The sequence below is a fragment of the Paroedura picta genome, chromosome 3 (assembly GCF_049243985.1).
Source record: "Paroedura picta isolate Pp20150507F chromosome 3, Ppicta_v3.0, whole genome shotgun sequence".
NCBI classification, from domain to species: Eukaryota; Metazoa; Chordata; class Lepidosauria; order Squamata; family Gekkonidae; genus Paroedura; species Paroedura picta.
In genome coordinates, this window is record NC_135371.1 from 129,582,623 (window position 1) to 129,610,622 (window position 28,000).

The 28,000-nt window shown below is 42.6% G+C and overlaps 1 protein-coding gene across 11 annotated transcripts in view; it reads left to right on the forward strand.

The window, feature by feature from the left end:
- The window catches only part of EXOC7 (exocyst complex component 7), a 53,093-nt gene that overhangs the window by 18,314 nt on the left and 6,779 nt on the right, over positions 1 to 28,000 (forward strand). For 3 of the 11 annotated variants that reach the window (XM_077327723.1, XM_077327724.1, XM_077327726.1), the window contains 11 exons: positions 6,446 to 6,538; positions 7,182 to 7,250; positions 10,007 to 10,152; positions 10,249 to 10,401; positions 12,696 to 12,794; positions 13,645 to 13,707; positions 15,426 to 15,492; positions 19,028 to 19,066; positions 21,080 to 21,145; positions 24,722 to 24,842; positions 26,613 to 26,708. In XM_077327723.1, coding sequence (XP_077183838.1) covers positions 6,446 to 6,538; positions 7,182 to 7,250; positions 10,007 to 10,152; positions 10,249 to 10,401; positions 12,696 to 12,794; positions 13,645 to 13,707; positions 15,426 to 15,492; positions 19,028 to 19,066; positions 21,080 to 21,145; positions 24,722 to 24,842; positions 26,613 to 26,708 — 1,012 coding nt within the window. The remainder of the gene's footprint in view (positions 1 to 6,445; positions 6,539 to 7,181; positions 7,251 to 10,006; positions 10,153 to 10,248; positions 10,402 to 12,695; positions 12,795 to 13,644; positions 13,708 to 15,425; positions 15,493 to 19,027; positions 19,067 to 21,079; positions 21,146 to 24,721; positions 24,843 to 26,612; positions 26,709 to 28,000) is intronic. The other 8 variants (XM_077327725.1, XM_077327730.1, XM_077327728.1 and 5 more) reach the window with 7 other exon arrangements.

Sequence of the window (28,000 nt, forward strand, 5' to 3'; positions counted from 1 at the left end):
CACCATAGATTCAAGTGAAGAGCCACGTTGGTTTGAAGCAGCAGAACAAAGTTGAAGTCCAGTGGCAAACCTTAAGACCCACAAAGTTTTACTCGAGGTATAAGCTTTCTGTTTGCATGCACACTTTGTCACTGGTATCTGATGAAGTGTGCATGCACACAAAAGCTTATACCTCAGATAAAACTGTGTTGGTCTTAAAGATACCCATGAACTCAAACTTCATCACAGGGAAAGACATCATCATAGTTGCTCAGTGGAGCAAGAACTAACATCTCTAGGTTTCCTGGGGTTTCTCACTTTTTACGATATTTAAAAGATTCTCATGGCAAGAGTCGTGTATTCTTTAAACCTCCTGTCCCATGATTTGTGACACATTGCTAAGATTCTCTTCCTATTTTGCTGCTCCAGCCCTGCTGCTGATCTTCGGAGACAGTGAGTTTAGCTTTGTTTACCAAAAGAGTTAATGTTTGTCAGCGAGAACAATAGTTGTCAGCTGTGGAAGATTCTTGTATTCTTGTTGGTCAGCAAACAGGTAGCACTAGGGTTTGTGCGGGGGGTGTGCATGGGGGGGATTGAACTGCTGTACGGTATGGAACAGAGAAATGTAAACATTCTTCACATGTACTGAGTAAATAGGTCGGTAGAGAAATCAGCAATGTGATTTGGGACAGCAAACAGCATATTGTAATGATACCTTTATTTGTTTTTGTTTTTTATACTCATATGAATGACAGTCCTCATCTCAGGTAAAGTGTGTGCTATGTGTTCTTTCTGCAGCTTGTCAGATCTTCCTATACCTCTGTGTGCAAAGATGCCATGGCAGGCCTATTACTGCTGCTAGCAAAAGGGTGTGCTTGGCATATTCCAAGGGGTTATCTGCCCAGGGTGACCTTTCTTCTTATGGGGAGCACTCAGTATTGTCCCTGTGTCTTGGAGCTCTTCCTGAAAGCTGATAGCCTTGAGAGCATAGGAGATTTGGGACCAAATGTTTAAATTAAAACCAAGTCTATGGGTGTCTTGGCTATATTATGAGGCTTTTTTGCTTCTCTGAGATAAAACCACACTTAATTATAGACTACCTTTTTTGATAATGCCACATTTCTCGTACCAGCTCTGAATCCCAAAATGTTTTGACTAAGCTATGCAAAGGAGAGAATGCGTTCTACTCACATCCTTGTTTGGAAGCCACAGGGCCAGTCAAGGGATGCAAAATAGAAAAGGCAGTCCCATGAACCAGATAAGTTACTTGATACACTTCCTTAAAGGACATAGTCATATTTGCTAAGTGGTCTTCCATAGCACTTAGAAAGCCAAACTGAATGAAGCAGTTGCTTTTTGCATCCTGAATGTGATAAAATCTACTTGTTAGCAGAATGGATGTGTCAGAGAAAAACCTGGAAGATGATCCGTCGGAGCTAATACTGTGTGTTTGAAATAGGCCTGCAGTGAAGCAGAGCCAATCTGAAGAAATAACGGCTGATAATTATGCCTTCATAATAATTTGGCCAGCAGGGACTCTCAGTTTATTTCCTAGGCTAGACATTATTCAGCTTTCAAGGGCAGCTCTAAAGATGAAATTCTAATATCTCCAACAAAATTGTCACTCTTGGTTTCCCTTATCTTTTACCTATCTCGAATGATGAGCAGGGGAAAAAACCATTATTTCTGTGTCATCGCTGGACAAATTTGCTTTAAACTCCCTTCCTCCTCCTAGCCAACTTTAAGCTTATGCTTTGGTTTTAAGGGAAAGAATATGCTGCTATTTTAATCTTGTGCTCCCAGTGAGTAAAATGATCATGGCACAAACCTTCTTCCTGCAAAGTTGTTGTATGCAAGCAATCCTTACCAGAACATAGTTAGATGCGGGACGATCTTACTGTTTTCCTTGTCTATGTGTCTGTATGCTCTGGTGCTCCATACCCATGTCACTTGCATTTAGTTGCAGCACATGCTTAGAGACCCTCGCAGAACCACCTGTGGATCATTAAGCAAGAACAGCATCAAGGGAGGATTCTATGCAGAGGTACTGCAAGCTGAAATGTCTACTGGTCCCTAGTAGTTTTGTAATGGACCAGCAAGATGCCAAACTAGGGGAAGGGCAGACCAGAAGTTTAGGTTTTTCTTCATTTCACTTGACAGGTTCCAAACAAAGAGAGAATCCTGCCGGTGGTTTTTTAGGAATAGGCTTTGAAGGCATTACATGAATAGAATGCTGCACCAATCCGTTCTGGAAAGATGTCCCTGAAAAGGACTCCTGATAAGTCAATAGGTCAAGAGAAATGCTACAGAAACCTAAGTAAAGTTTGAGTCTGGTGGCACCTAAGTAACATCCATGCGTTGCCGTGACTGTCTCAGAATAAACAAGAGTTTTTAATCCCAACCTTTTGTCAAGTGGACACACTCGTAGAATTTGGTATCTATCTGTGGATATCACCCCTTCTTGCCCAAGTCAGTCAAGTAATCTAGATTTCTTGTCCATCCCTTTGCTGGTGAGTTCATAACTTGCCCTCATTCATCATCACTTGAGTGAACAGATCATTCTTCTTGAGTGCCTGTGGAGGGAGCCTGCTTTGAGACCACCTGCATCAGTGTCCCATTCCTGCTTTCTCTGTTTGATCACCTTGAATGTGATGCCTTCATTAGTGACTGCCATGCTGTCTCACTTGGCTCATGAGTGCCTAATGGGGGAAATAAACCTAGAACACAAGGCATTTGGTTTCCAACAGAATCTGTCAAGGCCTAATTAGGATGCTAAGTGCTCTGCTCTTGAGTATCACTGAATTAATACCCAGCAGCACTTGGTGCCTCTGGAGGTAAACATGGCTAATTGTTCTTATGCAGATTGCAGGAGGATGCCGAACCATGCAGGGCCCTTATCTGTAGAGAGCACAAAGAACTAATACTGCAGGTCTTGCCATGGGAATAGCTCATACCGATGCCTGCCACATACATAGTAGCTCAACTCACTTTGTTACTAACAAAAATAAGACCTCTAATTTCAATTACAGCCCCTTTTTCCAGACTATGCTAGCTTTTTAAATAACAGTTACAGTGGCAAAGGTCAACGAAGACATCCTAATTTAACAAACAATTACTAGTTCTTCCTGGTATCATGAAATGGTATGTGTTAATTGCAGTTTTCAGAATGCTTGAAAAGAGGTTTCATAATTTTTCAACGGAAGGATTTTTTTAAAACTATAGTGTAGTGAAACTTGCTAGCTGCTACCATTCCTTCAGCCCACCAAAACAAGAACATCTTGGAGCGGCTTTGTGGCTTTGGTACCACTTCATTCTAACAAAGATAAGAATATGGAGAACACAAAGTACTTACTGTAGTTCTCTACAATATTTTTGTCAATGTATAGTAGTAGTTGCCTCTGATCTGGAGGATCGAGTTTGATTCTCCACTCCTCCATGTGCAGCCAGCTGGGTGACGTTGGGTTAGCCACAATTCTCTTAGAGCTGCTTTCACAGAGCAGTTCTCTTAGAGCTCTTTCAGCTTCACCTACCTCACAAGGTGTCTGTTGTGGAGAGAGAGAGAGGGAAAGGTATTTATAAGCTGCTTTGGGACTCCTTCAGGTAGTGAAAAGCAGTGCGTACAAAACCCCTAGACTTTCTTATACTTCTTAGCAAATCAGATTTTAATTGGAGATCTTCCTTGTAAAGGAGGCTCAATGTTTACTGTATTGTTTACTCCACGTGTGGATCCCCAATGCTTTTGACAAACCATATGACTTCATTCCAAATTGACACTTACAGCAGCTGTTAACTTTCCTGCCATTAACCTCTCCATTAAAGATCCCAGACATGTCTGGCTGTAGAAAGGTCATCTCTGCTGTCATTCACAGACACTGTCATTGGGTGGGATGAATAACATGCTTACATAGTTGTTATGTTGGCCAAGCCCATTTGGAGAAATTTGCTGCCTTGGCTGTTTCCCTCAATGGTTGCTCTGCTCATTTACTGCCTGCAATGTACATCAGAAGCTGTGTTTGCATCCTCTGGAAGGTGTACCATCTTGCAAATGTGCAAAGTTTGGGACCTAATATTCTTTACCTCAGTTGAGGGCATCCCAGAGGCACTAGAGGTGCTTACTACAAAGAACAAATGATGAGTCCGCATTCTGCCATTATTCAGGGAGCCTACATGAAGTGCAATTGCTTCACCATATTGTACGTGGCAGTTTTTGAGCTGATATTATATTGACATAAACTGAAATAGTCTAAATAAAGTATACTGTGTTGTGGCCCTTTTGAAACAGCAATAATGCCTGTGATGTTGGAACACAAAGGAGCATTTGGATGCTGGGATCACTCTCTTTTTGCAAAATGCAAAGTTCTTGGTTTTTTAGTAGTGCATTTCCCCCCAGCTCATCCATTTGTGTTGTCTTTTTCCCACTGGGAAGTTCATAAAGCTCCTCTCGTCTTTCCCAAATGTTCCGTTCTGTGGTTGTACGCCTCTTATACAAAGTGATGCCTGCACTCTGGGTGCCCCTCTTAGTGTGCACACGTGTGCTCTTGACTCTCTTATTTTGCTTTGGTACATGTTCACTAATTGCTTCATGTAAAACTAAGTCTTGTTTTGTGGATGATGTTTTAACTCTCTTTTGTGCTTTTTTCAGTGTTTCATAGTAGCAGCATCCTGTTTCGTCTAGAGTGTTTTTTAGGGGGGGGGGTTGAAATAGATTGTGATTGATTTTTATTTATCTAGAAGAACAGAGTCCCTGAATGGGTGGGGTGGTGCAGCTTGACCTCTGTCATCTTCCTTTTAATTTTTCTTATTAGGGAAAGAGTAGGACAGAGGTGGGTTGCCCAATTAGCTCTATTACTATTTGCTACTACTGCCTGTAACTCTCATAGATGCTAATTCTGTTCTGTGAAACTTTTTGTCGAAATTCTGCCTTTTCCACGGTGAGAATGCTCAGAAATGGCAAATGGTTTGTAATTGAGATGTTGCTCTCCTTTAAGGACAGGAGTGACTTTCTAGACTGTTGCAGATAGCAGTTCTTCAACATGGAATCTCAAACCTGCTGTGAAATTTGGGGAACGTTAGACATCCTTCTGCTTGAGACACATTTCTAGCCCTTACAGTAATGGAGCAAAATGAGTAGATTTGCGCAGTTTGCCCCAAACAGGAAGAGGGTTGTGTAGATTTTCAGGGCTCCCAGTGCGCAGTGGGTGGTAGGATGTCACATAGCACGAGGCCATTTCCTTCTCTGTGCTTCTATTACCCTTGGCATTCTAAAAGGCCCCCACGCTGTTGCTTCGTTTAAAAAGACACAGTAAAAATTCTGAAAACCATTGTCCACAGATAACACTGGAAGTTATGCTGAAGGAGATTACAGGAGTTATGCTGAAGGAGATTACTGGGATTACAGGAGAAAACTTTCCATATTATGGGCATAACCTTGTCAGATGTCAGCAGCTAAGTATGATCAGCCTTGGTCGGTATTTGGCTGGAAGACGACCAAGGAAGTCCAGGGTTGGTATGCAGAAGTAGGGAATGGTGAACCACCTCTAACTATCTCTTGCCTTGAAAAGACAACGGGGTTACCATAAGATCATGTCCCAAATTAGTGCCCCAAGGGGTATCTAGAAGAGGGGCTTAATAAATTATCTAGTGATGCAGGCAGTTGCTACTTATGGCCTTAGAGCCGCATCATAGTTCCTGCAGCAAATGGAGGGGGTTTCCCCGTAGCATTCCTCCTGTGTCGGTCATGTCTGGTACCAAATACAGGATGCATTGTTTATACAGCACAGAATTTCAGACCTCTCTGACAGTAAGCACCTGCCTTTGTAAGACAAGAGAGTTCTGTATTGCTATTGGAGATTTATTCATTTAGAGAATTTATTTGCTGCCTCTCCAGGGAGCTACTTGAACGTTACTCACAAACTAGACACTATAAAATCAAATAATAAAAAAACAAACAACATAAACACTATGAATAACAAGATATGCCATTAAGACAGCATAAAAACCAATCATTTAGCTGCCTAAAAATGGGATCCCTCCATTTAAAAGCCTGGGTAAAAAGGAATATTTTGGCCTCGCACATAAAGGAAAATAAGGCAGGCACCAGGGAAGCATATTAAAACTTGATTGGAATACTACTGCAGAAATTAGTGTGCTTTGTTTTGTATTCACTTAAAAAACCACCCTTAACACATGTTGCTAAGGCAGTATGTGGGACCAAACATATGTTTGCAGCGAGAGAGCCCTATCCTCTGGAATGTGCAGTTTGGCTGTGGGCCTGCTCTAGGGGCCTAGTGAATGGGATTTCCTGTGCATTTGTGAGCAAGTACCTATGGACTGAGCATTCTCACTGTAAGCCAGCACTATTGCGTTTGGGTGACCAGGCCCTGGTGGAGGGTTGCTTTGTGGGTTTTTTTCTCTCATTCACTTCCAAGGTCTCTTTGTCTCTCCTCTCTTGCGACTCTGGTGACAGGCACGATCCGTAAGGCTCAGAACCTTCTGAAACAATATTCTCAGCAATGTCTAGATGGGAAAAAGGGGGCCTCTAACCTCATTCTTATGGAAGGTAATCACTTCTCTCGTTCTTTCACTCTTGGGGGGTCTAAGGTGGGTGCTGGTCTGTCTTCGGTGTTCAGGGCTTCTGTTAGTCATTACTTCCTCTACATCTTGAAGGAATACTCCTGGTTTGAATAAATATTCCAGCTTCTTTGGGTGTTGAAACATAACACAATGATCACAGTGGTGGGAACAACAGGTGTAACAGGTGGCTCTTTGCGTACCTTTGAAGAATTGCAAGCCACCAGACCAATCTAAGCTCCAGTTTAACTGGCTAACAGAAGTTCTGCTGTGTCGTGGTGACCTTTTCCTCCCTGTTTCTGTGCTTGTTCACTTCTTCAAGATATTTCTAGAAGTGTCGCCCTTGGTCAGGCTGGAATTATTAGCCAAAGATACAATTTTTTGCTGTCCCTTCTTCCTCCTGAGGAAAGCCTACTGAAATAGAGTCAGCAGTGTTGAAATGATGTTTGCTGTTGTTTTGGGTCACGCCCTTATTTTTGGCATCCTCAGAAGGGATGATAGATAGAGTTGCCAGGCAAAGTTTTGTAAGCTTCTGATTGACAAGCAACTAAAACCTGAAGTGACAGGCACCCATGCTGAGATGGTCCTCGATAAACTACTCCTTCTGTTAATGCCCGCTGACATCTCACTAGGTCATGAGCATGATTTGCGAGTTAAACACCTTTCCGATACCCTGACTGACAAGCATGGGCTAGCTGTGGGTAAGTATCTTGTCAAAATTTAAACTGGCTAACCTTAATAAATGTTTCACTGTTTACTGGGATATATTGTAAGATCACTTCCAGATGAAGGCTTGGTCAGAAGTGGCAGGTGGGATACCTTTAAATTGTGTTGGGATTTTGATGATGCCTGTTCTCATTCTTGTGAGTACAAAAGACAGACTGGGATTAACAGGGTCAGCAGAAATGGTACAGTCCGAAAGTCAGTGCATTAAATTTCTACACTAACTAGTATCTCTTCCTTTTCCACCCTTTAATGCTGCAATGCCATAGCACCCATAAAGAGGACTGCACAGCATGTGAAGCTCCTTCACAAAGCTATTCCTAGCCATGAGCACTTTCAGCTCTTTCACTTCAGTGACACTTATTCCAGGTTTCATTTCACATAATAATTATGTATAATAAATAGCCCTCACCTGAACAGCCAAAGACCGCTTGATCTCGTCAGAACTTGGAAACTAAGCAGGGTCAGTCGGGATAGTACTTGGATGGGAAACCACCGAGAAATACAGGGTTGCTGTGCAGAGGCAGGCCATGGCAAAGTACCTCTGAATGTCTCTTGCCTTGAAAACCCTCCAGGTCACCATAAGTCATTTGTGACTTAACAGCAGAAAAAAAAATCCTATGATAAGTAATTTTCCTCAGGGATGGAAATGTGGTGTTATCTTTTCTGGGCCACAAGAATTTGAACAGATTAAGTGCTGTCACAGGGCCAATAAGAGAACACAAATATGACTTATCTTCCCTCAGAATGGTAGAATACTCTTGCTTTGTGCTCTAGCAATTGATATCTGTAACATAAAGCAGAAATCATTTCTATAATTCCATAACTATCCTGTCCAGTCTGTTCAGACAAGCTGTGCTAGTCACTGGGCTGCATAGTCCTGTTGAGTGAGGATGTTAATGGTACTTTCAGTCAGGAGAAGCTATGTGCTGAAATCATGAAGCACTCTCCAGGAAAGCAATGATGTAAAGAAGCATTTCCATGTCCCAGACAAGGAGTTGCAGTGCCATTATCCATGTCAAGGAGTTGCAGTGCCATTATCTTGTCCCCCAGTGTTGAATTCCAACACTTCGTGAAGCTAGCAATTTCTCATGCCAAAACCTTGTGTACAAATGGCATCCTTATACAAAAATATTGTTAAAAATAACAACGCAGCCAGAAAATACAGTTTGATAAAGTAACCTGAAAGGTTGAGTGAAAAAAACACTTTATAAAAACAGACTGATATCTTAAGATATTATGTGTGCTCCCCCACGCCCATCTCAGTTTTTTAGATCACCAAAGCAATAGTACCTTTTTTTCTGGGCCATACCAGTTCACATTTCTGTTGTATAATATTGCTTCCTATATAAAAATGCCCTGTGCATCTCTTTGGGAAGAAGGCAAAGCAGGGCAAGAAATAATTTCCCTGACATGTTAGTTTTCTGTTGGCCCTGGAGTGTTTAAGATGGAGCCCCACTTATTAAGTGACTGCCTCTTCTCCCAGTTCAAAGTGATGTAGCCCAGCAGCAGAGAGATCATGTAATTTTACTGGTTGGGTAGCTTGGCTAGCAAATGCCAGCCCCGAAAAATTGCAGGAAAAGAAGGCTCAAGTTGTGATATCTAACACTCCAGTTAACTGAGCAAAGGAGTTGGCTGTCAGAGGAGGAATTGCAGGAATCATGATAGTTAGGAGGGGGATTTTATCAGCCTCTATCAGGTTTTGAAGTGAAAATGATAACAATTCTCAAAGCAGAAAAGCTGTATTATTTGGAGCATCACAGTGTGTCCTGTTCAGCTGTTCTGGGGTTTGAGAAAGATGGGATTTTCTGATCTATTGGCATGAAGTTTTTAAGGCTCACCATGTGAAGTATTTTTCCATGTTCATGCGTGCCATCCTAACATATGCTGGAAAGGAGAATGCTATTAAATGATGACTTTGAACTTCCATTCTGAATCCCAAATACGATGAGGACTTCTTAGAGCCTGAATAGCTACCACAAAATCTGGGGTTTGTGTTTCTTATGTCTGATGATTAATTGACAAGAAAAAATGAAAAACTACAACATTAGCCTCAGTTTCTATCTTCTCTACCTCAGTAACTTGGTCAGTACGAAGAAAGTGCCGTAGGAGGAATCAGGGGCAGATGTTGGTGAAGGAACTTCCCCATGTTGGTGTCTGGGATGCAAGCTCTTTGGAATTCTTCAAAAATGCATGAAGGATTTCATCCATCACCAACTGCATTTTTTATCTTATCAAACATTGTGTGTATCGATATTGTGACATTTCTTAATCAAATATACAGTTAATTCCCAAATGATGACCTACCTGGACAAGAGGGTAGAGCATGATTTCCTTTTCACAAACAAAGCGTTAACGAGCAGTACAGATTGCCTTGGGTATGCTAATTGAGGAGAAATTGGTGTGAGTTAATGTATTCGCATTGGCACCAATCCCTCATCTTTCTTTTTTATACACTTGGTAAGTTGGGATCATGTCCTGTCAAGAGGAATGTGAAGAGTATGAAATGGCCGATTTCTATCACTAGATGTGCATGCATCCTAGGTAGATTTGTGTGGCTGACCCTATAGGCTGGCAAATGCTATGAACCTGGGGTATGTACAATTCTAAGTAAATGTGGTGGGCATGTATTGTTTCACTTGCAATTAAACTGTAGAGCTCTAGGGTTGTGTTCGTAGCAATGTAGTGAGCGCACACCACCATCTCTCTTATGTGTATTTACAATTCCCCACAGGGAGAGATGACATGTTGGATATGGAGATTGATGCGTACATCCACTGTGTGAGTGCCTTCATCAAACTGGCCCAGAGCGAGTACCAGCTGCTGACAGAAATAATCCCAGAACACCACCAGAAGAAGACATTTGACTCTCTCATTCAGGTCCCTTTAAAACTGAGCTCGCTTAATTGTATTTTGCAACCCTCCCCCCCCCCCCGTTTTATTTCCCCAGCTTACTCAAGCTTTGCTTTGCTGTAGGAGTCATTAGACAACCTCATGATAGAGGGGGACAACATTGTCTCTGCTGCCCGGAAGGCCATCATGCGCCATGATTATTCAGCTGTACTGACTATATTCCCTATCCTGAGGCACTTGAAGCACACAAAACCAGAGTTTGATCAAGTTTTACAGGTAATCAGTTATCAGCGAAGATCGCTGTTGCAAAATTTACTCTCTTGGATTGGGAATCAGGGCTCTGGGCAGAATTTGTCAGCAACAGGGAATGGGAATGTTCTAGCTGACAGTTTTCACTAAAGTGAGTCCATGGGAAGTATGGCTTGACAGGCAGGGTGAGCATTAGACCAATGAGAACTGATAAACTTGCTAAGCTCAAATTAACAGAAAGATGCATAGAACTGGTGAAAGAGCTTTTACTGGCCCAACTAGTAGTTTACGTGAATTCCTCAGAAAAAGCATTTTTTAATTTGTTAGAATTCCTGCTGTTCCAGGAATGCTGTCATTCTGGATGGCTCCAAGATATTCTTCTTTGAACTGGATCTTGCTTGGTACCATTCCCTCTTTGTAATAGCTCCCTCTCCTCTCCTTTTGAATATTTTGCCCAGGTAGATGTACTTCTGAGGAACTGAGCTCAGACTCTCAAAAACTTAGAGCTGGCATAAATTGTGCTGATCTTTAAAGTGCTACCAGATTCCTGTATTATTTTGCTACAACAAACTAACATAGCTACCCCTCTGGAACTAATACAAATATTAAATATTAAAACACTAACAAAATATTAAATTAAAAATAAATGCAAACTGCTAGTGCCAACTTTTAAAGCCTAAGTCACCATGAAATGTTTGCCAAATGTATGATTGAATAATCAATGGCTTGACTTGTCACCTAGAAGAGTGACATGGGATTTCTTAGAAAAGCAACTCCCTCACAGAGCTGGTCCAACTCTGGGTTCCATTCAGCCTGACCTGATGGACAAGTGGAAACTGGGGCAAACTGTCCCCTGAAAACAGCATTAAAATGTTGGAAATAATCCCTTAAAGATGTTGTTAAAGAGTTTGCTGCGTTATTACCATGAGTGTTTCTGTTATAGTAATATCTAACTGAGATCAGGGCTTTTGACAAAGAGAAGTTAATGTTCTATAATGGTTATGCCTGGGTGCTGAGAGGCATTGATGTCCTTATGGTTTTGTGTTCTTGAATGAGTGCTTGATTCGTCTGTGAGGGAAAGCAGTGACTGTTTAAAGTTCAAAGCTTCGGAAGAGGCATAGAGTGGTGAGTTGACTGGCTCAGGAAACCAGAAAGAGGGTCAAATAGGCCTCTTCCCACAGCCATTCCCATTGGCCAAAAGCTCCCCTCTTCCTTGTAGTGTTCTGCAGCTGTTTGGAGCACTGTAAAAGTAAGGCACCCTGTCCTTCTGTGAGACAATAAGTGCTGAAAGACACCTGTGTCCCAAACCTCTTGAACTGTAATGTCTAGTCTGAGCCTCAGTTTCACTATCGTGCCCTGTAGCTTGACTTGCATTACTTGTTAGATCCATCTCAGAGGGGTGATTCAGTAGCCCTTCTACCATTAGAAAGGAGACATACAAATAAGAATTTTAATGTTGACTGGTTGTGACGACCCGCACAGTCAGGTAAATTCATAACGTGATTTTTTGGGGGAGGGTTATTACATATAGTTGTAGACCTATCTCCCCCTCCACCCCCCTAGTTGCAATTCAGTGGAAGGTGCATGTACTCCCTCACAGAGTTCCTGGGGTTATTCACATTAAGCTCATTTATTGCCACTTTGAAATAGTCAAGCTAGCCTAATGTATCTGTAATGGCATCCATTCATTTGTTGTTAATTTTATGAAACAATGACTCTTAGTACTGTGGGGCGGGGTGGAATTCCATGGAAACACAAAGCATTGAGAAATTTCTACCCCGCATCTGTAATTATCGCACAGGTTCATCCATACTGCACAGAAAGAAAGCTGAGCCACTCGAATTCCTTGAACAACTTAAAATGCAAGGCCTGCATTGTCTGTGCGAGTGGACCAGATAAAGAAGTGCCAGTCTTTACTGTCTGGCTCCTGACACTGTAGATTGGAGACCTGCAGATTTTTGTCCCTGCTAGTAAATGGGATAGCTATGCTTACTTGGATTCTAGCTCAATGAATGATCATAAACAATTTTATAACATCCATTTAAATAATGGATGTGATGGTTTTAGCCCTTGGAGGGAATGAGCTCGGTTGCTCTTTCCAAGAGCTCATGCCTTGCACTACTGCTAAGTCTTCAAGAGGGAACAACAAGTGCTCTGTGTCACAACTAACTGTAAGCATATCAGTACCAGTGGAATTGTCAGTAGCTGGGTTTTCAGGAGACAGCAGCCACCTCTCATCCTCTGTGTTTCTCTTGCTGTCCCGTCCCCCCCCCCCCCCCCGCTTCCCCAAAGAGGCTCATGAGTTGTCTTGTGTCTTTCAGGGCACTGCAGCCAGCACAAAGAACAAGCTGCCAAGCCTCATTACCTCAATGGAGACTACAGGAGCCAAGGCTCTGGAAGATTTTGCAGACAACATCAAGGTAAATGTTATGTATGTGTTTCTGTTAACTATTCTAATACGGACCGAGGTCAAGGTCTGAGGTAAGATGGGGGGGCAATGTAGGGCCCAATGCCCTGCTAGATCCCCATCTTGAGATCTAGTCAGTTTGAACCAAAACTGACCAATGGTGCACACTTGGTGGGAAGATTTAATATAAGCTGGGACTTTTGAGGGGTTTCTTGGTTCAGTTTTGCCTCTTGTACCACCATGCTGAGATTCCAGTAAAGAGCTGATAGAATTCCCAGTGGTTCTGGCTTCCTTTGAACCCACAGATTTAATAGTAACTGCCATATCTCTGCTGGTTGTCTATTTCCTCACTGAGACTAGCTCAGGATTGGTGTAGCCAGTTTGGTGTAGTGGTTAGGAGTGCGGACTTCTAATCTGGCATGCCGGGTTCAATTCTGCACTCCCCCACATGCAACTAGCTGGGTGACCTTGGGCTCGCCACAGCACTGATAAAACTGTTCTGACCGGGCAGTGATATCAGCGCTCTCTCAGCCTCACCCACCCCACAGGGTGTCTGTTGTGGAGAGAGGAAGGGGAAGGCAACTGTAAGCCGCTTTGAGCCTCCTTCGGGTAGGGAAAAGCGGCATATAAGAACCAACTCTTCTCCTTCTCCTCCTCCTCCTCCTCCTCCTCCTCCTCCTCCTCCTCCTCCTCCTCTATTCTATCCAAGCAGTGTCTGTTTTTAAGCCTTTCTGCCCTTTGCCTTTAAAGCCATAGAAAGTAAGCAGGCAGGTCACAAGAAACTGCCCCCAGATAAGCTCAGGACAGTTTTACTGTATCACTTCCTCAAGATATCCTTCAATAATCTGCTGTTTTCTTCCTAGAATAACCCAGACAAGGAGTACAACATGCCAAAAGATGGGACAGTTCATGAACTCACCAGCAACGTATGTGAAAATTTATCATGTGCCGTGGTAAAACCCATATTGTGATTTCTGTCCCTTTTTCTTTTAAAAATTATGTTCTTACTGCACCAGGTGAAATATCATGTCTTTAAAACTGGCCTGTCTTTATCATCACAAGAGGAAGGCTCTAAGAGAATAATTTGGGATTTGGTATGATAGCTTAAAATCCAGCTCTGGGATTCTCTTACTTTTAAGGTTTCGGTGTACCTTGAAATCTTGTTGTTGAATGATGCCAGTCATGTTGACCAAGGTGGAGAGTTTCCCCATATTAGCACTTTTGATCTGTATGTTCTTTGAACATGCTGTTTTAGGATAAACGGTAGGCCCATGAAGAGTGTTGCAGCTCAAGTATTTTTCTCTTCGCAGCTACTGTGTGTGGAAATCTTGAGTTGAAGGCAAGCCCAAATTTTGGTATGGCTGGTCTTGTTTTTGATCAGTCAGTCTCTCTCCTGCCCTGCCCCCCCCCAAAATTGTTTTTTACATGTGTGATGATTTAGATTGACCAAGACTTTACCAGGAGATTGTGTCTGTAACTTTAGAAGCTCCAGAAGTGGTGAGAGGAGGAAGCAATTGCTGTACCACCTCCTCTCCCCAGCTGTTGTGAGGCAAAATAGTGGCAGAATGGCCCGGCTCTGTCCTGCAGGCCTGTTCCACCCTGCTCCCCACGGCTTTCTTAACACCTGGAGGGGGTTATCTCTCTCTTTGGTCAACTGCTGCAATCACCTGACCTTTGTAGGAATCACCCACCAGTAGGCTCGGGGCTCTCAGTTTCCCTTTCCAAGTTCTGAGGCATTGACCAGTGCCTGGTTACCATGGGGACATCTTACTGCCTTGTGCACCACTGGGGGAGTAACCAGTTGCCAACTGACTGCTCTTCTCTTCCTCCTGGCACTCCTTTTAAAAATCTATTGATTTATTTAGAAATTTAAATCCCATACCTTCACCCGGAGGTCCAAGGGCAGGACCAAGATAGTGAAGTTTATGTGGCACAGAGAACCACTACTAGGATCAAAAATTATAAAGCATTTATTAAAAAGAAAATACAAGCATACTTTTTAGTACAGCACCAGATTGAGCAAAGAATTAATAAGAAAAGAGTAAAATGCAGTACCTGTGTCCCTCCCTGTATAGATGCTCCATCAGCTTAGGAAGGTACACATTACAACCCTCTTTCATTTATGCAGCCCAGCAAATGGCAATGGCTACTTCCCACAGACCTCAGGTTGCTTACTACAAGTACAGAAAAAGAATGCAAGTGAAGACATAGAGCCATCAGGAGAGGAACTTTTGTCACGATAAGATAAAACTGGGACCATGAGCTCGAGGCATCTGCTATTCACACGTTGCCACCATCTTATCTTCATGTCAGAACATTTGTGATTGAAGTGATGTCTGAGTGCCTCAGAGTTTGTCAAAAGACTGACACCATCTCCAAGTAGAACCTTAGACAAGGGTACTTTGGAGGAGGCAGGATAAGCAATTACTATTAAGGAGGTGATGGGGGGCTGTTTCACCTGAACAGCTGTGGCCACACTTCACCTAAGAGCAGGCCCACTGCTTGTGCAGATAATTCCTTTGTTTTTATTTTCATAATTATCTGATTAGCAATATCTCATTAGCATTGTCTTTTACAAAGCAGAGGGTGAGGAGATATTTTTTAAAATAAAGAATACATTTCTCTCTCTCTCTCTCTCTTGCAGGCTATTCTTTTCCTTCAGCAGTTACTGGAGTTTCAGGAGACTGCCGGCGCCATGCTGGCCTCCCAAGGTATTAGCACAGGTCTTCTTCTAGGCAGTAGCCCCTTCCTTGTTCCGGTCAAGCAATTTCCTTCACTGCCTTGCAGTAAAACCTCCTTAAGGGCGCAGCTCACTAATGCCTCACTTCCTCAGCCCCATATAAAAGAGGTAGATGTCTGGGTCTTGGTTTTGTTACTAGCCTGTAAGTGTACTGCTGCCGTATGACCCTTGAAGCCTATAGAGGAAGGGTGGCTTGTCAAATTCTGGAGTCTGAACTATGGGGTTCATCATAGTAAGGACTCCAGAATTTGATGAGCTGAGAGCCAAGGTGATAACCAGTACACTACAACTTGAAAACATTGGAAATTGTACAGTCACTGAAGAAGACAGGGAAAACAGGGAACTGAGTAACTTGTGAACCCATTCTGATTGTGTTCAAATGAGAATTGACTACTAGAAGAATAAATGAATATTTGATTTGACTTTATATGCTTGTGGAATTCCATTTTGAATCATATCTGGCTTGTGAGATTGCCTTATGTCTCACTTTGAGAGCTTTTAATGAGAAGATAGTTCCTAAGTGGGTACTACCACGTGAATGGGTTCTTAACTGGTTCCATAACCCAGTCACATTAAAAAAAATAAAAACTAGGTTGGTGCAAAAATTATGCAAGCCATTTTGAAATTTCCCTTCTTTTCCTTTGTTCAGTAAAAGCTCTATGACTCAATGCCTTGAGCAGTATCACAATCTGAAATTATCTCTGTTTATTTCCCAAAAGACCAACATTGCAGCATTTAAGATTGTATTAGTATTCTGATCTGAGAGTAGGAAGGGGACCACCCTGCTTTAAAATCATTGAAATTTTGATTTGTACTTCCAGAAGAATGAGACTTTACATTCAGTGGGGTAGCCATGTTGCTCGGAAACAACAGAACAAAATGTGAGTCCAGTGGCACCTTTAAGCCCGATAAAGTTTTATTCAAGCTATCAGCTTTCGTATGTATGCACACTTTATCACACGGAAGCTCACACCTTGAATAAAACTTTGTTGGGCTTAACGGTGCCCCTGGACTCACTTTGTTACATTACATCATTGTCACCAGTAAAAATTCTTCCAACACCAAATTAGCAATACAGTCGTGTACAATTTTGAATGAGGGATTTCACCCAATTAGAACCTTTTTCTTCTCCAGTATATCTAGTTGTTCAGTGATGTAACAAAATAAGGCTGACGTCTTGCTTTATTAAGTTCGAAGCGATGATTGGCTTGTTAGTCAGGCCCACACTAAGGAGATTTCACTGTGTACAAACTGCATCTATGCATGCTCCTGTCCTGTCTTTCACGTCTGCCTGAATAGAACTCAAAGTGAAATCCATCTCTGCCTGAATCACCAGCATCCCAACCCTTCCTCCTGCCTTCTCTGTCTGCTGAAAGTGTTTTTGGGCAAAGATCATCATGGAGCTGGCTCTTTTCAGCAGCCAAAAGCACGGCAGCTTCTTGCCACCTGAGATATTGAAGAAGATGTCTGCATTCCGTTACGTATCTGGGGTGGGAGGGAGTGGAAAGGGCAATAGAGCGATGGCTGGAGCAGTTGCACCCAAGCAGTACTGTAGTGCCTTGACCTGGATAGCCCAGGCAAGCCCAATCTTATCAGATCTTGGAAGCTAATCAAGGTCAACCCTGGCTAGGATTTGGATGGGAGAACTCCAAGGAACACTAGGGTCATGAAGCAAAGGCAGGCAATAGCAGACCACCTTCGAACATCTGTTGCCTGGCTGCCAGACTATCCTAGGGTCTCCTGGCTGTACTACACACGTGCCATACAATAAACAGATCTAAAAAACAGTGCTGTAGTGTGGACGTGTATAACTGCAGAAGAACTGTGGTTTTAAAAACTAGAAAAATGTCTTCCTGTTAACTGATCCATGATTACCAAATTATGAGAACCAAAGGATGTTTTCTTTCAAATGGCTCATTACAGAGGTTAACCATCAACATAGCAGAATGTCTTTATGCAGCATTTTTTTTTTGTAAAGCAGAAACCCTGAAATACTTCTCTTCAAACTCAGAAAACTTTATCGGCATACAAAATTGCAATCTGAAGAAAACAAATATCAAGAATAGATGAAACACGTTCACAAACACTGGTTATTTATTTGGAGCATGTTTCCAAAAGCATCAGCTACCTTGGATCCTTAATAGGATCCTTTTCTGAAAGCATTGATTTAATGATAAGAGCCTTAGAATTGCATTTGGAGTTCCAGTCCATCAAATAAGACTGAATTAGAGCTCGTTGGCAGGGAAAGGCTGGACACTCCAAAACAATATGGAATCGTGTGTCCGGGATTTGTCAGCCATGTAGACAGAGTCTTTCAGGTGAAATCTTCTCTAGGACATACTTGAGGGAAAGGAATGTACTCTTGCAAGAAGAAAGGCCCTCCTAGCTAAGTGGGAAATACTTCTCTTAAAGCCAGCAGATGGCTTTTTTTGGCTAACAAGCATTAGGAACAGGATAACAAATTATAAAAGCTTAGTCTAGGAGGAGAGGATTGATCTGGGTTGCATGACTGTGTCTTGGAAAAAAGTCTGGGCCCAGTGGCACCTTGAAGACCAACAGTATTTAATCCTAAGTGTAAGATTTTGTATGTGTGTGTGCATGCTCCCTTATGCTGGATCCCAAGGACAGATTGGATGGTCTGCTGCTGGGATATCCATCTAGCTCAGCATCTGGAGCCCTCTCTGAATAGGGGGAGATGCTGCTGAAGACCCTCCACCAGGCTTACTGTTTTAGGGGACTTCAGCAGTTTTGTAGAACCCACCTTGTCATGGCTGCCATGGGATTGACCCAAGTTGTTAGATACCCAGAACATGCAAAGGGTGAGGGGAGCACAGGGCTCCATTCTGTCTCTCATGCTGTTAATCTTGATGTGAAGATTATCCAGAGCTCCACAATTGGGTGTCATTAAGATGCCGATGGCATGCAGCTCAGTGTGCCTTTTTCTAAGCCATCAGTGGCAGCTGTTGCCGTAGTGACTGCCTGATGGGTCACGCAGCTGAGGATATGTTCAAGGGGCTGAGGGCAAACAAACAGGAGAAGAATGTTGATAAGAGGAAGGTGATGCTGGCTGGAAAGGCTGAGGTCTTGGAGGGTCTTGCACTTCCCATATTTATTGAATGTCCAGTGATGACTGACTCACTGAGGAATCGTGGGGTTATATTAGACAGAGCATTCCTTTTGGAAAAACAAGTGAACTTAGCTATTAAGAATGCCTTCCCTCCAGGAAGTCAGTACACTGAATTCAAGCACTGCTGGTTGTATGACATGCTGTTGACAGGAATGTCATTTTGATTCCTTAACCCACAAAGAGACGCTTCTTCCATATCTCATTGCCCGTGGTTTCGAAAGGAGTTTCTCCTGTCTGCTAAGCCCATTGTGCTCTGTGTTGGTGTCTTCGGCTTTGTTCTTGACGGTATGGTTGTCTCTAACCTGTCTTTTTGCACTTTGCATTTCTTTCTCTTTTTCCTCCCTTCCCTTTTCTCTCCACTCTGCCTTAAACTTTATAGTTCTTGGGGACACATACAATATTCCTTTAGATCCCAGAGGTAAGCAGCAGTGCTCTTCGTACAACCCACAGGAATACCTGCTTACTGCTTTTGCATCTGGTTGCATATATCCTGTTTGCTTTATTACTGGATAAAACATGCCTGTTTAAAATAACCTACTGTTCCAGAAAACCACTTTCTGGTTGTCCTTTGTTTTGCAGTTGAATGTTATTGCTCATTTTTGGGGAGGCCTAAAAGCTAGACAAAATGCTCTGTGGGTCCCGGTGATCGGCAGGCCAGTTCTTGATCAAAGCAGAATTATTTCACCACTTAGGACAAAATAGATATTAGACACCAACATGTGCAATGGTGCCCTGACAGTGTTTGTGTGTGTTTTAAAAAGAACAAGTCTGGGATGCCACCATTTTTAGCCTAACCTTCTCATCTTTGCTATTTTTTTCTTCTTTCAATCATCTTTCCTTCCAGTTGCTTTTCTGACCATGGGGTTCGCACCCATGGGTGGAACCATGGGTTGACAGGAATGTCATTTTGCTTTTCTCTGCAAGAGGTGGTTATTGGGGTATTGTCAAAGACTGTAGACAAGTTCATATTGTTTTTCCCATGACAAGGATCTCTCATAAGGGAACCTTCTCCTGCCAATACTGCAGTGTGTTAGCCACCATATTGGTAGTCTGACACTTGAGTTTGTTCTGAACACCAGATACCATCTTAAATAGATACCTCCTAAAAGTTAGAATTAAGGGATTTAACTAGTAATGACAAGAGAATTCTATGTATCCAGGTAAATACAAATATTCAGCTATTCATGTCTGAAAGAAGAACAGTATGTGGTGGCCTTGTCTTTTCAACAAAATTCAGGGAATGCAGGTGAAGGGCTTAAACCTTGCCTCCTTCCCCCACCTTCCATTCTGTTTGGTTCCCTAGAAATTAGAAATCTGAAAATAAGTTCATTTAGGCCACATCAAAGCATGCTTTTATAGTTCAGCTAAAGAGCTGCAATCCCTAGGAAAACCTGGAAAATGTCTCTTATTCCACCATTGCAGTGAAATTAGTTGATCTCTTTCTCTCTTCTTTTCACCGCAGTTCTTGTTCACATGTTTCTCTTTCTTAAGAGCCACAGAGATGCTCTGGGATTACAACTAATCTCCAGACTATGGAAATCAGTTCCCCTGGAGAAAATGGATGCTTTTGAAGGTTGACTTGATGGCAGTGTACCCCATTGAGGTCTCTGTCCTAGCCTGCATATGGCAACCCTACTCCCCTATCCCCTGCCGATGGTCAGATGGGACCCAGCAACCGTAGCCAGAGGAGGCCACTCAGGTTTTGCTGCAGAGAAACCCATATATATGTCTAATAAAGTTGAGCCAAGCAGTAGCTTCTCATTAGACATACACAGTTTCAAAAACCAAGCTTTGTAACAGCACCTGTCTCTGATGTGTCTTAATCGTCCAGAAAATACACAACTGTAGTGCCATTCAGATACCCAAATAGTGTATAAATAAATAAAACCTTTGCTCTAACCAGTTGTGTTTGTGCAGTTGAAACTGTGAATAGTTCCTTATTAACTTAAGAGTATTTTTCTGCCAGTTACTGAGGTCACATGGCTGGTTTGATAATTAAATGAAAAGCATTTATAGTTCACAAGAAAAGGATGTTTGGTTGGTTTTCATTGTGGGTATTTTTGGGGGGGGGATTTTCTTGCAGTGGACAATATCTAGTACTGAAACACATCAGAGGTTCTCTTGGAGATAGGGGGCTTGATTTAATGGGTCACTTTCCGTGAAATAAGAGTGAAGCGTCTGATTGAATTGAAGTATTCAGAAGGATCACAGTGATGAAGATTGAAACGTAATGCAGCACATTATCTAAACTATGAATGTTAAATCTAGACTGTGCAGTGAGATGGTGAGGCTTGTCTTCCTCTTATGGTAGGTAAGTCCAGGACTTCAATAGATCTTGTAGGAAGGAAAGATAATTCAAACTAGAGGCAGCGTAGCTACACAGACTCTCTGGCAGCATATATAAATTTATTCCATGGTCATTCCCTTTCAGAGACCAGCTCTTCAGCCAGTAGCTACAGTTCTGAATTCAGCAGACGCCTGCTCAGTACCTACATCTGTGAGTAGCTCTTCGACTGTTGCTTGCTACATTCATTCTATATCTGTTTTTTTTGTCTGGTGGTGGTCTGAAATGGGAAACAGTTGTAGATGTGGTGGTGTCTTGGATTAGGGGAAGGAAAATGCAGGTTGCAAAAGCATTTGGACAGATTAAGTCCAGTTAGCTAGCATTTGCACTAAAATTATAATTGGGTAGGTGCAATCTTACAAAACCAAAAGATAACCAAAAGATAACCGGGATAACAGGCAAGTTTGGCCTTGGAGTACAAAATGAAGCAGGGCACAGGCTGGTAGAATTTTGTCAAGAGAATACAATGGTCATAGCAAACACTCTTTTCCAACAACCTAAGAGACGACTACACATGGACATCACCAGACAGTCAACACAGAAATCAGATTGACTATGTGCTCTGCAGCCAAAGATGGAGAAGTTCTATACAGTCAGTAAAAACAAGACCAGGAGCTGATTGTGGTTCAGATCATCAGCTTCTTGTTGCAAAATTTAGGCTTAAATTGAAGAAAGTAGGGAAAAGCACTAGGCCACTCAGGTATGAACTAAATCATATCCCTGACGAATATACACTAGAGGTGACAAATAGATTTAAGGAATTAGATCTGATAGACAGAGTGCCTGAAGAACTATGGACGGAGGTTCGCAACATTGTACAAGAGGTAGCAACTAAAACCATCCCAAAGAAAAAGAAATGCAAGAAATCAAAATGGCTGTCTGAGGAAGCTTTACAAATAGCTAAGGCGAGAAGGAAAGTGAAAGGCAAGGGAGAAAGAGAAAGATACACCCAACTGAATGCAGAATTCCAGAGAAAAGCTAGAAGAGATAAGAATGCCTTCTTAAATGAACAGTGCAAACAAATAGAAGAAAACAATAAAATGGGGAGGACCAGAGATCTTTTCAAGAAAATTGGAGATATGAAGAGAACGTTTCATGCAAAGATGGGTATGATAAGGGACCAAAATGGTAGGGACCTCACAGAAGCAGAAGAGATTTTTTAAAAGTGGCAAAATTATACTAAAGAACTATACAAGAGCAAGATTAACATCCTTGATAACCACAATGGAGTAGTTACTGACCTGGAACCAGACATCCTGGAATGTGAAGTCAAATGGGCCTTAGGAAGTTTGAGCAACAATAAAGCTAGTGGTGGTGACAGCATTCCAGTTGAACTATTCAAAATCTTAAAAGACGCTACAGTAAAAGTGCTACACTCAATATGCCAGCAAATTCGGAAAACTCAACAATGGCCACAGGATTGGAAAAGGTCAATTTACATTCCAGTCCCAAAGAAGGGCAATGCCAAAGAATGTTCAAACTACCACACCATTGCACTCATTTCTCATGCTAGCAAAGTTATGCTCAAAATCCTACAAGCTAGGCTCCAGCAATATGTGGACCGAGAACTTCCAGAAGTACAGGCAGGATTTCGAAGAGGCAGAGGAACTAGAGACCAAATTGCCAACATACACTGGATCATGGAGAAAGTTAGGGAGTTCCAGAAGTACATCTACTTCTGCTTCATTGACTATGCTAAAGCCTTTGATTGTGTGGAGCACAACAAATTGTGGCAAGTTCTTAAAGAGATGGGAATACCAGAGCATCTTATTTGTCTCTTGAGAAACTTGCAGGTCAAGAAGCAACAGTGAGAACTAAACATGGAATCACTGATTGGTTCAAAATTGAGAAAGGAGTTCGGCAAGGCTGTATACTGTCGCCTTCCCTATTTAACTTGTATGTGGAGCACATCATGAGAAAGGCGGGATTAGAGGAGTCACAAATTGGGATCAAGATTGCAGGGAGAAATATCAACAACCTTAGATATGCAGATGATACCACTCTAATGGCAGAAAGTTAAGAGGAACTAAAGAGCCTGTTGATGCGGGTGAATGAGGAGAGTGCAAAAGTTGGCTTGAAACTCAGTATCAAGAAAACGAAGATCATGGCATCCAGCCCTCTCAATTCCTGGCAAATAGATGGGGAAGAAATGGAGGTAGTGACAGATTTTATTTTCCTGGGCCCCAAGATCACTGCAAATGGGGACTGCAACAAATAAATTAAAAGACGCTCCTGGGGAGGAAAGCTATGGCAAATCTAGACAGCATCCTAAAAAGCAGAGATATCACCCTGCCAACAAAAGTGTGTTTAGTCAAGGCTATGGTCTTCCCAGTTGCAATGTATGGCTGCGAAAGTTGGACCATAAGGAAAGCCGAGCATCAAAGAATTGAGGCTTTTGAACTCTGGTGCTGGAGAAGACTCTTGCGAGTCCCTTGGAATGCAAGGCGAACAACCGGTCAGTCCTAGAGGAGATCAGCCCAGACTGCTCCTAAGAAGGCCAGATCCTGAAGATGAAACTCAAATACTTTGGCCACCTCATGAGAAGGAAGGACTCCCTGGAGAAGATCCTAATGCTGGGAGCGACAGAGAATGAGGTGGCTGGATGGAGTCACTGAAGCAGTCAGAGCGAGCTTTAGTGGACTCCAGGGAATGGTAGAGGACAGGAAGGCCTGGAGGGTCATTGTCCATGGGGTCGCGATGGGTCGGACTTCGCACCTAACAACAAACAATCTTACAAAGATATCTAGAATTTTTATAGTAATTTTATATAAAATAGATAACAAGTCTCTGCTGTATAGGAAAGTTAAATTATAAACAGTTATTCAATGTTTTTTGAGACAATTATGTGAGAACTTGGGAAATGTGAATTAACTCCCTGTAACAAGAAGATGCTAAGGATGACCTAACTCTATGTGGTCGCTAAGCAGGTCTAGTAAGGGGCTGACTACTTGCTTACTAAGTGGTTTATTCTATGAGCCTTACTCTCAGGAAAGTGTTGGATTGTAGCCTTGGTTGAATAAACGTTAGAGCCAGTTTGGTGTATTGGTTAGGAGTGCGGACTTCTAATCTGGCAAGCCATGTTTGATTTCACGCTCCCCCACATGCAGCCAGCTGGGTGACCTTGGGCTCTTCACAGCACTGATAAAACTGTTCTGACCGAGCAGTGATATCAGGGCTCTCTCAGCCTCACCTTCCTCACAGGGTGTCTGTTGTGGGGAGAGGAATGGGAAGGCGACTGTAAGCCGCTTTGAGACTCCTTCTGGTAGAGAAAAGCGGCATATAAGAACCAACTCTTCTTCTTCTTCTTAATTATCTCACAACTGAGAAGCTGTCTTCCAGAAGCCTCTGAATTACATTTTAATTAAAGCTTGTAATGGATAAATTCCAGCTCAGGTGTTGTGTTAGTTCATCAAAAATAATCCCATGGTGCCTTTAAAGAATAACATTGTCACAGAAGCTTTGCTTTTGAGCAAATAGGCCTATGAAAATTATTCTACAATAAATGTGTTAGTATTTAATATGCATTTGGCTATATAATAGATGCATGGTTTAAATGTAACCAGCCCGTGAAGAGACATTGAAAATGTTTTTAAGCCTCCGATTACTTGAAGGGCACAAAAATGTCCTTTTGCACCCCTTTGGTTGTGTCAGCGTGAGTCAACAATACACAGCCTTAATGCCTTGGGTTTTTTTACAGTGATCCAACTTTGTATCTCTTCTATTATTAAGGCAAAGTTCTGGGCAACTTGCAACTAAATCTTCTCAGTAAATCCAAGGTTTATGAAGACCCAGCGTTAAGTGCTATCTTCCTGCACAACAACTACAATTACATTCTCAAGTCCCTCGAAAAGTAAGTCTGTGCACATTTGCACACGTGCGTGGTCAAGCCGGAGGAATGGACCATCTGCCAGCCAGTGTTGTGCTAATTTGTACTCTGTCTTCTTTTAACAGCTTCTCTGCAGAGTGTGCTTATATTCCAGCCATCTTTTCCCTTTGCGCTTTGTTCCTCTTTCACATTGAGCGCTTTGAAGTTTACCATTCCTACTGTAAACATTTCTTTTCAGAAGGGAATGGAAAAATAAAAGCAGCCAAGAGGTCTCTGATTGCCTCAGTCTCTTTCATCTTGACATTGAGGTGCTTGTTGAGGAAAGCACTTCCCAGTAAATTCAGGGAATCATTTTCTACTGCTTAGCTTGTGTATACAGTGGCTGGCTAGTCGGCCGCAGGGAAAATAACTATTAAACCAAGTTCTTCATGGGTGTACAGATCTACCCTTTTGAGGATTTCAGGTTGGTAGCTGTGTTGGTTTGAAACAGCAAACAAAATCAGAGTCCTTTTGAGAGCTGGTACTCTGTACTCAAACAGTTTTATTGGATTCGGCCACAGGATGATGAAGTCCAGGTTATCATGTGTTGTAAGTGACAGAACATTTTAACTCTCTGATGCTATCCATCAGGACACAGTGTAGGGCTAATGCGTAGTCAGACGATGCCAAAAATGGATCAATGCACTCATTCAAGGGAAGGTGGAAAATTCCAAGCCATGTGTCTTGGAAAGAGGGTCAAGGTAGACTCTTCCTGACCTCCAGTCTAGCAATTAGTTATGCTAAAGTACCTCAGCTTTCTAACTCTTAGAGCCACACACTAAAAACTTTATATGGCCATGCTTAAAGGACATGATACCTATTACTTCAAACTCCTCAACGATTGTCTACCACCAGTGGAGTGGATCCACTATACCTCTGAGCAAATTTCAGAGCCTCACTTCATCTTAATGGCTCTTATGGCTGGAGGAATAATCCTTGGAAGTTGGTTGCTTCTACCCTATTGACTTTCTGCTTGTCAACATCTGTAATTCTCTTTGCTGCTGTGCCTACAATGAGCTTCTATGTTCCTTGCTGTCTCAACTATAGCTGAACTATTGTTCTTTTTACGTCTGGTTCTGCCACTTTCTGGGTTTCTTCAGATCAGTGTGACACAGTCCCTATAACCCAATCCACCAGATGTTTCCTTTAAAATTTTTATTTACAGTGAAGGAAAGCTTCCTTAGCCTCGGTCTACATCTTAGCTTCATCTTGGATCCCAACTAGGTCAAGTTGTTCCTGACTTGCAACAGGCATTCAAAGAAAATTAATTCTATCCAGTCTAATACTGAAATTATGTTCAATTGGCCAAATATATACATCTGGTATGATTCCCCTGTCTTCCCTTTTGAGCTTGGAGAAGTTCAAGGGATATCTCCCAAATCTCAAATATGATTTGCTGACATCCATGGTTATATGTCATTAAGACATTTTGTTGCTTTCCAAGCCTCTCTGTGGCTTGGCACAAGAGAAGTGAGCCCAGCCTGGAGCAAGTTATGGGAGGGAGATAGGCCTTTCTGTGGGGCAGGTGCTAAACGTATTTCTGAAGCTCAGCGAGATGCCATATTCAAGACAGTGATCCTCCCCGGCACACATGGCAGGGGTATGCACAAATTTTGTTGACACCTACTTCACGCTAAAGCTGGGGAAGTACCAGACTTCTGGCATGAGAAGCCTTATCCTGCCCATGTGGCACAAGGCAGCTTCTACGCTGTGGACCTATTGCCCATTCAGAATTCCTCATTTTCCTCCTCTTAGGTCTGAACTAATTCAGCTGGTGGCTGTGACGCAGAAAACAGCTGAAAGGTCTTACCGGGAACACATTGAGCAACAGATCCTGACATACCAACGCAGGTCAGAAAAAAATCCATCTGACCAGTTTCTTCCAATTCTCAGGTTTTAGTGCTATGATTAAATTCCAGCCTCTAACTCAGGTTTTCTCAACAACAGTTTCATGAAAGCCTAGGGTTTCTTGAGGGCGCTGGAAGGGTTTCCCGAATGGGTGGGAGTTAATTTTTTAAAAATATATGCTTAAAATGTGATAAACATTTATTGAGTGATATGACCATATATAGTCATGCTGACCCACCCACCCCCTGCAAAATTGCCAATGATGAGCCTGGAGGAGGTGGGAAGGGGAGGGTCCCCGGGTGGGCATGTACACAGCTTTGCTTCACAACCGTATTCTGCATAATTGTACCACTTCTGGGGTTTCTCAAAGTTTGAAGAATGTTTCAGGGGATTCTCAATGCTAAAAAAGTTGACAAAGGCTGCTCTAACTGAAGAGGACTTACAGCAGAATGTTGCAGAACAGGAGAGAGCAGTGTCCTGCTTGAGAATGTTATTTCAACAAAGTGAGTGATAGCTAGGCTCTTATAATTCAGATGGCAACAAAACCTGTTGTATCTAACAATATAACGGGTGCTAGGCCCCACTTCCCCTGCCCCAGGCAGACCATCCGTTTTTGGGGCAGTGGGGAGCTTTGGAGAGCAGTCCACTTCCCCCCGCCCCCTCTGCCATGGGTAGCTCTGCCAAAGCCTGGCTATGCAGCAGCTGGCCCTCCCTTCTCCCCCCCCCCCCTGCTCAAGCTGACTGCATACCTTACCGGTGGCTGGCATTTCTCCCATGTGGAAGAAACTGGAGGGGGGGGGGGTGTCCGGGGCAGGTCATCCCTCCTGATTGGGTGTTCGTTGGATGGATGGCCAATCAGGAATGAGTCACAACTCTTCCCAGCACTCTCTTACCCTTTTATTAAAAGGAACAGATTAGGCAGCTCATTCCATGCTTCGCCCTCACATTGACAAGGGACGCTTTCTGTTGGACATATTGCCATTGTTGTTATTGCATCAGGGCATTCAGCAGAAGGTGAGAGATCCACACTGAAAATTAGTGCCAGCAATTTACTCCATGTTTAATTAAACAGTTACTTGATATTCATTTGTCCAGTGGCATATTGATTTCTGGGTATGTAGCCAAGTTTCTGGGTAATGTGGAGCTGGATTGAATGGCGCTCTCCACTTCACATCAAACAGTTGTTCTTTAGCACCAGCTACTTGGCTTGCCAGTTCTGAGATGCAGACAGATGTCAACATGTAAGAGTATTCTTCTCCCAAGTTTCGGGTATTTTCAAGGAACTAAGATACCCC